We start from the raw sequence: 13,278 nt of genomic DNA, 5'->3' as shown, positions 1-13,278 counted from the left end.
ACAATGCAGGGAGGCGAAAGGGAAAGCAGGAAGAAGCCCCCTGCCACTGACAGTGATCGGAAACCCAGGGGGAGGTAAGAGCTGGGGCCCCTAGTAGGTAAATATGTGGCTAAATCTCACAAATATAACATTGATGAAAGGAAGCCAGACACAATATAATGCACAGCAAATCTACAAAGTTTTAAAACGGTAAACTATGATGATAGAAGTCATAGTGGTTATCTTTGTAATTAGGACACTCAAAAGGTAGTCTAGCTTTAAATAATTGAAAAGCGAGGATAAGAACCATTTTCCTTTTTTAAAAAATGTTTTTATTGATTTTAGAGAGGAAGGGAGAGATAGAAACATCAATGATGAGGGAAAATTATTGATCAGCTGCCTCCTGCATACCCCCCCCCCCCTCCCGAATGGGGATCAAGCCCCAACCGAGGCATGTGCCCTGACTGGGAATAGAAATCATGACAGGTCATTGCTCAACTAGTGAGGCACACCAGCTGAGCAAGAGCCATTTTCAGTTGTGATATTTTAGAATATCATCTCCTTTGCTCTTAAAGATATCTACACTAATAAAAGAGAAAAATGGTAATTGGCGTATGGTGATACCGTTTTCATTGGCTAATCAGGGCTATATGCAAATTAACTGCCAACTAAGATTGGCAGTTAACTGCCAACAAGATGGCGGCTAATTTGCATATGTAGGCACAATGCAGGGAGGCGAAAGGGAAAGCAGGAAGAAGCCCCCTGCCACTGACAGTAATCGGAAACCCAGAGGGGAGCTAAGAGCTGGGGGGCAGCCATGATCAGAGAATCAGGCGCCTTTGCCGCCCTGGCCAGTGATAGCAGGAAGTAGGGGTGGAGCCAGCGATGGGAGCTGGGCACGGTCGAAGCTGGCAGTCCCAGGAGCTAGGGGTCCCTTGCCTGGGCCTAAAGCGGAGCCCACGATCGCGGCGCCCCCCGCTGCCACTGCGGGTCCCCGCTGCCCGGGCCGGATGCCTAGGCCAGAGGCGTTAGGCCTGGGCAGGGGCGGAGCCTGCAACCGCGGGGAGCTGGGGGTCCCCTGCCCAGGTCTGACACCTCTGCCGGAGGCCTCAGGCCTGGTCAAGGGGCCGATCCGGTGATTGGTGATTGGAGGGTGATGAGGGTCAACTCCTCTGGCTGAGGCATCAGGCCTGGGTGGGGGGCGGAGCCAGGGATTGGGGGGATATGATGGTCCCCTTGCCCAGGCCTGAAGCCTGGGTCAGAGGCGTCAGGCTTGGGCGGGGGGTGGAGCAAGCGATCAGAGGGAGATGGGGGTCCCCTGCCCAGGCATGATTCCTGGGCCAGAGGCCTCAGGCCTGGGTGGGGGCCAGAGCCAGTGATCGGGGGGAGATGGGGGTCCCCTGTCCAAGCCTGACACCTCTGGCGGAGGCGATCGGAGGGTGATGGGGGGTCAACGCCTGAGGGCTCCCAGTATGTGAGAGGGGGCAGGCTGGGCTGAGGGACACTCTCCCCCCCCCCCCCCCCACATCCAGTGCACGAATTTCATGCACCGGGCCCCTAGTATGTATATATATATATATATGAATGAAAAGTCATAAGATGAAATAAATTATAAGATTGGTAATCACCTCCAAGTTAATGTAGTAGTACTTAATCCTGGCTACACATCAGAGACACCAAGAAACTTTAGAGAGTGGGGAGAGAGAGACATCCAATTGCCTCTCTTACACACCCTGACTAGGGATCAAACCTGAGACCTCTCGGTGTACAGGATGACACACCAACCAACTAAGCCACTCCAGCCAGGGCAGAAACACCAAAGTAGTTTAAAAATCAAGTAAATGAAACTAATTTCCAAGTCCCACCTCCCAAGGTTGGGGCCTGGGCAGTGCTACTTTTAAAGTGATTGATAAAGCTCCCATCCATTAGGATGGCTACTTTTAAACAAAAAATCCAGAAAAGAACATGATGTTCAGATGAGGAGGAACTGGAACCCTGTTGAATGTTGGGAATGTAAGATGATGCTGCCACCTAAGGAAAACGCTTTGCAATTCCTCAAAAAAATTAAAAATAGAATTACCGTATGATGTAGAAATTCCAGTAACATTTCTAAAAGCAGGTCCTGAAGAAATATGCACCCATATTCACAACACTTCTTAAAAGGCAAGAGGTGGGCCAAAGTGTCCATCAATGAAAGGATAAACAAACTATGGTACAAACATACAGTGGAATGTTATTGAACTTTATAAAATGGAACATTTTAACATAGCTACAATATAGTTGAAGCTTGAGAGCATTATCCTAATAAACACTTTATTTGATAATCATACTTATCATTTTGCTAACATACTTGGTGTAATACCTTTGTTCTCTGAGCTGTAAAGTAACAATGCTTACTAGTTACCTTAGATACTGTCTTTCTGAAATACTCATGAAGTTTTAAACTTTTATTTTAGGTGTAGCAATATGCACTGAAGAATAGCATTTTAACATGTTTTTCTAATTGTTTTAAAAGAAATCATTTAATTTAATTAGCCAGAAAATCCTTTATTTTTGTCATTTCCCCTTCATTGAACTAATAATTGTAGAATAACTATATATGAATATTATTTTTAACTTCACCTGCTATTTTATTTTTCCAGAAACTTACAGACTTTTCCTGCTAAGACATCAATTTGTGTCTTAGAGAAACAGAAATACTGTGAAAGATTGAAATAACCTAAATCATCCAAAACTAAGGCATACATACATAATGAAACAACTTCTAGTACTTCTATAGAACAAGGTTTGTATTTGTTTAAAAATGGATTCATTTGTCATTTGGTTTTTAAAAAGCATTATGTGCGTTAAAGTACAATAGCCATTACTCTTGAATATACTTTCAGTCCTATAGAACCATTTCATTTTTATATTTTAAATCTTTATTGTTGAAAGTGTTGCATATGTCCCATCCCCGCCCTCCCCCATCTGACGCCCTCCAGCCCTCCCCTATCCCCGACCCCCCCCCACCCCAGACCCTCACTGCCCCATTGTCTGCATGCATATATGCATATAAGATCCTTGGTTGATTACCTCCCTCCCACCCACCTACCACCCTCTCCTTCCCTCCAAGATTCTGCACTCTGTTCCATGTTTCCATATCTCTGGATCCACTCCGTTCATCAGTTTATTTTGTTACTTAGATTCCACATATGAGTAAGAACATGTGATACTTGTCTTTCTCTGCCTGACTTATTTTACTTAGCATAATACTCTCCAGGTCCCTCCATGCTATCTCAAGAGATTCTTCTTTTTCACTGCTGCTAGTATTCCTTGGTATAAATGTACCATAGCTTTTTTATCCACTCATCTACTGACGGGCTCTTGGGCTGTTTCTGGATCTTAGCTATTGTAAGTTGTGCTGCTATGAACATAGGGATGCATACATTCTTTCTGATTGGTGCTTTGGGTTTCTTTGGATATATTCCTAGAAGTAGGATCACTGGGTCAAATGGCAATTTCGTAGGTAATTTTTTAAGGAAACTATATACTGTTTTCTGTAATGGTTGCACCAGTCTCACATTCCCACCAGCAGTGTACTGCTAGGGTTCCCTTTTCTCCACATCCTCACCAGCACTTATCATTTGTTGATGATAGCCATTTTGAGAGGTGTGAGGTGATTCCTCATTGTTTTAATTTGCATGTCTCTGATGATCAGTGACTTGATCATTTTTTCCATGTCTCTTGGCCATCTGTATGTTCACTTTGGAAAAGTAACTATTTAGGTCCTTAGCCCATTTTTTAATTGGATTGTCTGTTAGGTTGCATGAGTTCCCTATATATATTGGATATTAACCCTTTATCAAATATATCATTGCTAAATATGTTCTCCCATATGGTAGGCTTTCTTGTTGTTTTGTTGATGGTTTCTTTTGCTGTACAGAAGATTTTTATTTTGATGTAGTCCCATTTGTTTATTTTCTGTTATTCTTAAATAATACTTTCAGTTCCTATAGAACCATTTGAAAATAACTCAGTTTTGTTTTGTTTTTCAGAACATGTATTTGTAGACATTAGAATATCAGAATTTGAAGCAATTAAGAATGTCTCTGCCAAGTAGACAAATAGCTATTATTAACCCACCACCACCAGAGTATATAAATACTAAGAAAAATGGGAGATTGACAAATCAACTGCAGTATCTACAAAAAGTTGTCTTGAAGGCTTTATGGAAGCATAGTTTTTCCTGGCCTTTCCTGCAGCCTGTGGATGCTGTGAAACTACAATTGCCCGTAAGTATGTCTTATAATTAATTATATTAATTTTTTTTTAAACAAAACTGTGTAAATCTCTAAAACAAATAAACTAGTCTTTAATATTGTAAAATACCAGAGGCCCATCCCTAGGCCTGGCCAGCAATCAGGGCCACTCAGGTTCCCCACCTCCCCGCCTCCTCCTTCCCTCAGCACCCCCCCCCCCACCCCCCATTTCCTGCCATGTTCTGCATCACCCCCTGGTGGTCTGCGCATGTCATAGCGAGCGATCGAACTTCTCCCAGTTGAAATTCCAAGGGGACACTTTATATATAGATAGATATTTAATATTAGCCTTTTATATATAGATAGATATTTAATAAGCACCTGATTTACTCAGCACCACTAAAGAATACCCCAATGTGTATTTTTTCCTAAACAACAAAGCTCATTTTTCTGAGTATTGAAATTATTGTTTTAACAGTTTGTGTACATGCTTTCTTGTCATAGCTTATGTCACTTGACTTTTATTTTGTTACTTCTCATCCAAAGATATTTTTCTATTGATTTTTAGAGAGAGTGGTAGGGAGGGGCAGGGGAGAGACAGAGAGAAACATTGATGTGAGGGAAACATATTGATTGGTTGCCTACAACTGAGATATGTGCCCTTTACTGGAATTGAACTGGGGTCCAATAGAGCAGGCTGATGCTCTATCCACTAAGCCAAAACAGCTAGGGCGTCACTTGACTTTTTAATGTGGTTTTCATGAATGTTGCTCTTGACAGTTCCTGGCAGATTGTTGCATCACAAATAGAATTCAACTTTAGGTTTTACGTTAGGAATTTTTAGCCATCTTATAACAGAATGGCTAAGTAATCTACACTAATAAAAGAGGAAAATGGTAATTGGCGTACGATGCTACCCCTTTCATTGGCTAATCAGGGCTATATTGCAAATTAACTGCCAACTAAGATTGGCAGTTAACTGCCAACAAGATGGCGGCTAATTTGCATATGTAGGCACAATGCAGGGAGGCGAAAGGGAAAGCAGGAAGAAGGCCCCTGCCACTGACAGTGATCGGAAACCCAGGGGGGAGCTAAGAGCTGGGGGGCAGGGCAAAGGCGGCCCTGGGGCCGCCTTTGCCCTGCCCCCCAGCCATGATCGGAGAATCAGGAGCCTTTGCCGCCCTGGCCAGTGATAGCAGGAAGTAGGGGTGGAGCCAGTGATGGGAGCTGGGCACGGTCGAAGCTAGGGGTCCCTTGCCTGGGCCCAAAGCGGAGCCCAAGATCGCGGGGCCCCCCGCTGCCACTGCAGGTCCCCGCTGCCCGGGCCGGACGCCTAGGCCAGAGGCGTTAGGCCTGGGCAGGGGTGGAGCCTGCAACTGCGGGGAGCTGGGGGTCCCCTGCCCAGGCCTGACAGCTCTGCCGGAGGCCTCAGGCCTGGTCAAGGGGCCGATCCGGTAATTGGTGATCGGAGGGTGATGAGGGTCAACTCCTCTGGCCGAGGCATCAGGCCTGGGTGGGGGGCGGAGCCGGGGATTGGGGGGATATGATGGTCCCCTTGCCCAGGCCTGAAGCCTGGGTCAGAGGCGTCAGGCTTGGGCGGGGGGTGGAGCAAGCGATCAGAGGGAGATGGGGGTCCCCTGCCCAGGCATGATTCCTGGGCCAGAAGCCTCATGCCTGGGCGTGGGTCATAGCCAGTGATTGGGGGGAGATGGGGGTCCCCTGTCCAAGCCTTACACCTCTGGCGGAGGCGTCAGGCCTGGGCAAGGGGCCGATCAGGCGATTGGAGGGTGATGGGGGTCTATGCCTCTGGCCGAGGCATCAGGCCTGGGCAAGGGGCAGAGCCAGCAATTGGAGGGGTCTGGGGGTCCCCTGCCCAGGCCTGACGCCTGGGCCAGAGGCATCAGGCCTGGGCTGGGGGCAGAAGCAGTGATGGGGGGAAATGAGGGTCCCCTGCCCAGACCTGACACCTCTGGCGGAGGCGTCAGGCCTGGGCAAGGGGCCGATCCTGCGATTGGAGGGTGATGGGGGTCAACGCCTGATGGCTCCCAGTATGTGAGAGAGGGCAGGCTGGGCTGAGGGACACCCCCCCACCCCCCACCCAGTGCACGAATTTCGTGCACCGGGCCCCTAGTCCTATATAATAAAAGACTAATATGCAAATCAACCGAATGGCAGAACAACCGGTCACCATGATTCCCACTGACCACCCCGGGTCAGAGGTTCACTGCAGGAGCTGCCCCTGGTGGTCAGTGCTCTCACACAGGGGGAATGCTGCTCAACCAGAAGCCAGGCTCACAGCTGGCTAGCACAGGGGTGGTGGCGGGAGCCTCCCTCGCCTCTGACACAGCCCTAAGGACCCCCCCCAGGGGGAGCCGGCCTAAGCTGGCAGTCAGACATCCCCGAAGGGGTCCCGGAATTATGAGAGGGTGCAGGCCAGGCTAAGGGACACCCCCTTCCAGTGCACAAATGTCATACCCTGGGCCTCTAGTGTGTAAAAGAAAAGTAATCCATGGAACTGGGATTATACTCTGGATCTCTCAGAGTTGATAAACACTAATTTATTTTTCTTCATGCCCTTTTTATTCTCCAGTATGATTCTACTTTTACATTCTTGTGTTTGTTATTTTTAATGATTTTTTTTTTCCATTCTGAAAAATAATGCCATGGCAATCAGATTTATTTTTTATAACTGATGGTTTTGGTTTCCAGGTTATGGCATTCCTTAAATTTCTTTGTGTGCCAATTGTAGTTCATTCATTAATACTAACATTTTTAATGTCTTTTTGAAAACTATAGGATTATTATACCATTATCAAAAACCCAATGGATTTAAGTACAATTAAGAAGCGCTTGGAAAATAAGTATTATGTGGAGGCTTCAGGATGCATAGAAGACTTCAGAACAATGTTCTCGAATTGTTATTTATACAACAAGGTCTGTAAGCCTTATGCTTGCTAATTCTATGCTGTTACATATAGGAGATGTGTATAAACAAGTGAACTGATTTCAAATATCGTCTTGATTTGGGGTATTTTACGTATTTTTAAGGATAATGATTATTTTTACTAGTTTTCTAATTTTCACCTATCAATATTTGTTCAATCTATTTGCTATATTTTTTCCTGAATACCTATAATGACTTATTATGCTTTTAAAAATGAAATACCAATGATAGCTGGCTTCTGTGGGTAAAGTATTATTTCAAAATATTCTCCAATGCACTTCTGCCATTTTAGTTAAGATGATAAATCTCATTATATACTAATCTTGTTTACATTTTCACATTGTGAATCCCTGGCCATAACCTAAGAAGTTAAACAAGTTACAAACTTCATGACAAATTTAAGATCAGACACATTCTCTGTTATATACCAGTAGTAGTATTTGCATCTGTGAATGCATTAGCCTGTTGATAATATATGTGGTCATTTTGAACATAATCTTCACATTTCACCCATGAAATTGGATTCCTAACTCTTCTGTGATATCTAATCATTTTAAACTTATGTCCCATTTATTCAGAATCACTAGTGACACAGAAAGGTAATAGAGGTTTTTATTTGCTTCCCAAGGTAATTATCAGTGCCATTTTATATGTTTAAAAGATTTGAGACTATTAGCCAATATCATTTTTTAAAATTAAGAACCACTGATACCCTCAAAGTACCATTGGCAACCTCCTTTTAATTTAACAATTTCATATTGTTAAATTAACATTAAAAAATAAAGTTCAGTAAGTCTCCTGAGGTTCAGGTAACCAGGGCCAGCCGAGGCTTGTGCTGCCGGCAGTGGCGTCAGCAGAGGTTTGATGGGGTGTCACCTTCCTCTGGTCACGGGGTCACCTCCAGCTCCTGAGGGCTCCTGGACTGTGAGAGGGGGCAGGCAGGGCTGAGGGACCGCAGGTGAATTTTCATGCACCAGGCCTCTACTTTAAAAATAAAGTTCACTAATTCTCCTGAGCTCCCTAACTTAGAAATAAGTGTTCTCGGCTTTAGACTTTTGCTTTGTAATTTAATTGAGATTTTTTTCCCCCTCCCCTCAATAGTGAAGTAAAGCAAAGCAAAGTAGTTACAATTTAAAAATTGAGTTCAATAATGTCATTTTATTGTTTAGTTAACTGAAAACTGAATTGGGACAAGTCAAGTAATTTGCATAGCCATGAATAAGTTTTGTAACCTATTTGTGAGGTAGAAATTTTAATTTCTAATACTTTTCATATTAGTGGGATTGGTTGAGTTGTAACTCTGATGCTCAGAAGGCATCTTGGGTCTTTTTTAGAAGTTAAAGGGGTAGGATCTTAGAATCTAAAATATGAGCTGCTACACTTCTTTCTAAACTTAATTTAGAAGTGATAGATGAAAAGTGCTATGTTACTACCTTCTCTAAGGTAGCCTGATTTATAGAAACTTGGTACTAATATTTGTAATATCTTCTTGAAAACCATTGGATTAATATACCATTATATTAAAAAAAAAACACAATGGATTTAAGTACGATTAAGAAGTACTTGGTACAGTGACCATACTGTGTAACGTTATGGCATATTTTATATCTTTTGTAGCCTGGAGATGACATTGTTCTTATGGCACAAGCTCTAGAGAATTTATTTAAACAGAAATTATTACAGATGCCAAAAGAAGAGCAAGTTGTGGGTGGTAAGGAAAGAATAAAGAAAGGTAAGCCAGAAGTTTGTTCTCTTTCTCTTTCATATATATGAGAGTGTGTATGTGTGTGTGTGTGTGTGTGTGTGTGTGTGTGTGTGTGTGTGTGTCCAAGATGTCTGAATGTTTTGCTTATGTTTACTACCACCTGTCTGTTAGTCTGAGTTTATGTTACACATCTTTTTGAGTAAAATTGATAAGCCTACCATTAACAACAGGTTTTGAAGTCTTTGCTAAATCTAAATTGGCCTAACAATATTCAACAGGTGTGTGTGGGAGGGTTTAAAGGAGGAGTGGGAATGTGCCATGTTTAAATTGCTAAAAAGTTGAATTAAATAGATTAATGTAAAATACTAAGGAAAATATCTTAGCTTTGTATTTTACTCAAATATTTGTTCACACTTTACCAGGCACTCAACAGAATGTAGCAGTTTCTTCAGTTAAAGAAAAACAGTCTCCTAAAGGATCAGAAAATGTATTTAAGCCACAAGTGAGTCCCTCTGTATTTCCTGAATCATCTACTTCTCCTTTAAATATGGCACAAGGTGCTCCACCCAACTCCACCTCACAAACAGTGGCCCAGGCAAGTTTACTGCAGCTTTAAAATAGTTGAGTGTAAGTTTGATTGTTGAGATGTCTATACTTTAAAAAAGTTAATATGAAAATTGGCCTTTAGTTTATAGTGGTCAATCTTACAGTGGTCTGTATACATTTATGAACAGAAACTTATATGTGAACCAAATTTTGGAGATTTTGTATACATTTATGAACAGAAACTTATATGTGAACCAAATTTTGGAGATTTCTTTCTTTTTTTTAATTTTTTATTTTTTTTTAATTAAATCTTTATTGTTCAGATTATTACAGTTGTTCCTCTTTTTCCCCCCATAGCTCCCCTCCACCCGTTTCCCCCCCCACCTTCTGCCCTCACCCCCCCCCCACTGTCCTAATCCATAGGTGCACGATTTTTGTTCAGTTTCTTCCTGCATCCCGACACCCTTTTCCCCCCCGAGAATAGTCAGTCCACTCCCTTTTTATGCCCCTGATTCTATTATAATCACCAGTTTATTCTGTTCATCAGATTATTTATTCACTAGATTTTTAGATTTACTTGTTGATAGATGTGTATTTGTTGTTCATAGTTTGTATCTTTACCACTTTCTTCTTCTTCCTCTTCTTAAAGGATACCTTTCAGCATTTCATATACTGGTTTGGCGGTGATGAACTCCTTTAGCTTTTCCTTATCTGTGAAGCTCTTTATCTGACCTTCAGTTCTGAATGATAGCTTTGCTGGATAAAGTAATCTTGGTTGTAGGTTCTTGGCATTCATCACTTTGAATATTTCTTGCCAATCCCTTCTGGTCTGCAAAGTTTCTATTGAGAAATCAGCTGACAGTCGTATGGGTATTCCCTTGTAGGTAACTGAGTCTCTTTCTCTTGCTGTTTTTAAGATTCTCTCTTTGTCTTTTGCTCTTGGCATTTTAATGATGATGTGTCTTGGTGTGGTCCTCTTTGGATTCCTTTTGTTTGGGGTTCTCTGGGCTTCCTGGACTTGGAAGTCTATTTCTTTCACCAGGTAGGGGAAGTTTTCTGTCATTATTTCTTCAAATAGGTTTTCAATATCTTGCTCGCTCTCATCTTCTGGCACCCCTATAATTCTGATGTTGGTATGCTTGAAGCTGTCCCAAAGGCTCCTTACACTATCTTCACTATCTTCATAGTTTTGGATTCTTTTTTCATTTTGCTTTTCCGGTTGGGTGTTTTATGCTTCTTCGTATTTCAAATCATTGACTTGATTCTTGCGATCCTCTAGTCTGCTGTTGGGAGTCTGTATAATATTCTTTTCTTTTTTTTTTTTTTAAATATATTTTATTGATTTTTTTACAGAGAGGAAGGGAGAGATAGAGAGTTAGAAACATCGATGAGAGAGAAACATCGATCAGCTGCCTCCTGCACATCCCCCACTAGGGATGTGCCCGCAACCAAGGTACATGCCCTTGACCAGAATCGAACCTGGGACCTTTCAGTCCACAGGCCGACGCTCTATCCACCAAGCCAAACCGGTTTCGGCTGTATAATATTCTTTATTTCAGTCAGTGTATGCTTAATTTCTAGTTGGTCCTTTATCACAACCTCAAGGGTCTCATTAGATTTCTTGAGGGTCTCATTAAGTTTATCAGCAGTTTCTAGAAAATTCTTGAAAAACCTTAAAAGTGTGGTTTTGAACTCTATATCCAGTAGTTTGCTTTCCTCCATTTCTGTCATTTATGTCCTGATTCGTTGCGCATTTTTTTATGCTTTGCTGTGTTGATAGACTGGCTTTCTGTACTAGGTGTCCTATAGGGCCCAGTGGCTCAGCCTCCCCAATTACCTGAGGTAGACACTCTTGGTGCACCCCCTTGTGGGCTGTGTGCACAGTCTTGTTGTAGTTAAGCCTTGATTGTTGTAGGTAACACTGGTAGGGATTGACCTCCAGGCCAGCTGGCTGTGAAAATCAGCTGTGTCTGCAGTGGGAGAACTTCTGTACTGGAGGCACTCTTCTGGGGTAAGACTTGCTTCAGTGGGGCTTTGGTGCTCACTGAGTCTGCCCCCCAAGTGTGTCCTTTATGAATCTGAGGAGCTGCAATCTGGATGGTCCACCAGGCACTCTGACCACCAGGCACACTGGCTCCTGGATCTTTCAGACGGTGCTAATCTAGCCTCTGCCTGAGGCTGCTCAGAAGGAGCTCAGCTGTGAATGAATGCAAGTTGCCCTGGGGCCTTGGGCCAGCTGCAGTTTATTAGGTAATTATCAGATTGCAAAGGGCCAGGCCTTTCATATGCAAAAGCCTCAGTGTCTTGGGCAGGGCGGGGTACCAGGGGATCAACAGGGCAGAGCAAGCAGTTATGGCTGCTCTCAGTCCTTCCCTCAGAGGCCCTGCTTCTCAGTGTCCCGGCAATCACTGCAAACACCCCTGAGAGAAAGCTGCCCTCGAGTTCCGACCGATGCCAGACAGTCCAGTTTCTCCCGTATGAGTCTGGGTCCCCAGAAACTCGCCCGGAACTGGAGCTCAGAACTTGAGACTCCCTCCCAATTGAAAAAGACAACCATGTCCTCAGCCACCAACCCTCTCCTCATGCACCTCTGTACCTCTATTTTACTTCTGCACCGCACCTCCTCTGAGTCTAGGTATGCTTTTCTCTTTCCTTCTAGTTGTAGAATTTCCACTCAGCCAGCCTTCCTTTGGTTCTGGATGATGTCTGTTCCGTCTTTTAGTTGTATTTTTGAAGTGGTTGTGTGAGGCAGCAATCTCCGGTGTTTACCTATGCCGCCATCTTGGTTTCTCCTCTGGAGATTTCTTAGGTAGTATTTGAACTGGTTTAGAATCTTTGCAGTTTCTTTTATATGTGTGTGTGATGTAACTTATTTACTCACAATTTGGTGGGTCAATAACTTTCTTTTAAAATTCATACACTCTAGCTGATTTCAGGCATTCAAAAACTTTTTGTATAACTGACTTTTTTTCTATCTTTCATTGGTCTCAAAGGTTTACACAAGAGAATTCTTTCAGGGTGGGAAGAAAAATATGTAAATTACTTACTTTGTCTATAAAAGTGAAAATAACTTTTACTAATATGTAATATGTGGAAGACTTGGTGCTAATAATGCTTTCCTTTGTTTTTTTTTTAAGAAAATTGTTGCTCTGAATGTCACCTTATAGTTTTATTGTTGAATTGTTTTGTCTTAGGTTACAAAGGGTGTAAAGAGGAAAGCAGATACAACAACTCCTACAACTTCAGTAGTTAAAGCAAGTGGTGAACCTTCCCCAGCACTTCCAGAAAAAAAAACAGGCAAAATGCTACCCGTAAAAGAAAGTGGGGGGAAGAATGTTTTGCCGAATTCTCAGCAACAATATAAAGTTAAAGTAACTGAACCATTAAGGCACTGTAGTGAGATTCTGAAAGAACTGTTTGCAAAGAAGCACTTTTCATACGCATGGCCCTTTTATAATCCTGTTGATGTTAATGCATTGGGACTCCATAACTACTATGACATTGTGAAAAATCCAATGGATCTTGGAACTATCAAGGTAAATGTCTTAATTGGAGGGACTTCTTTTCCTGATTATAAAAGTGATTGTGTCCTTGTAAAGAAATTTTAAATTCAGAAAATGATATAGAAGAAAATTTAAATCATTAGTAGTCCCACCACCTGGTGCGAATCATGGGAACATTTAAAAGTATATTTTTTTATTTTCTTCTAATCAAACATATCTATGGTTCTTTCCTATAATATTTGAGTTAGTATTTAACTGTACCCTGAATTTTTATTTACTATATTGTGAACATTATCATTATATATTCAATAATTTTTTTTCTTACCTGAGGATATGTTTATTTTAGAGAGAGAGAGAGAGAGT

The 13,278-nt window shown here is 42.4% G+C and overlaps 1 protein-coding gene across 2 annotated transcripts in view; it reads left to right on the top strand.

Moving 5' to 3' along the window:
* Positions 1-4,061: 4,061 nt before the first annotated feature.
* The window catches only part of BRDT (bromodomain testis associated), a gene marked incomplete at both ends in the record, with an annotated part of 33,967 nt that continues 24,750 nt past the window's right edge, over positions 4,062-13,278 (top strand). For both annotated transcript variants that reach the window (XM_081085760.1, XM_081085759.1), the window contains 5 exons: positions 4,062-4,250; positions 7,014-7,151; positions 8,779-8,893; positions 9,289-9,461; positions 12,607-12,948. In XM_081085760.1, coding sequence (XP_080941886.1) covers positions 4,062-4,250; positions 7,014-7,151; positions 8,779-8,893; positions 9,289-9,461; positions 12,607-12,948 — 957 coding nt within the window. The remainder of the gene's footprint in view (positions 4,251-7,013; positions 7,152-8,778; positions 8,894-9,288; positions 9,462-12,606; positions 12,949-13,278) is intronic.

This window comes from Myotis nattereri (genome assembly GCF_964212035.1).
Source record: "Myotis nattereri genome assembly, chromosome: 3".
Lineage (NCBI taxonomy): Eukaryota > Metazoa > Chordata > Mammalia > Chiroptera > Vespertilionidae > Myotis > Myotis nattereri.
This window is presented reverse-complemented; position numbering and strand designations above follow the sequence as displayed.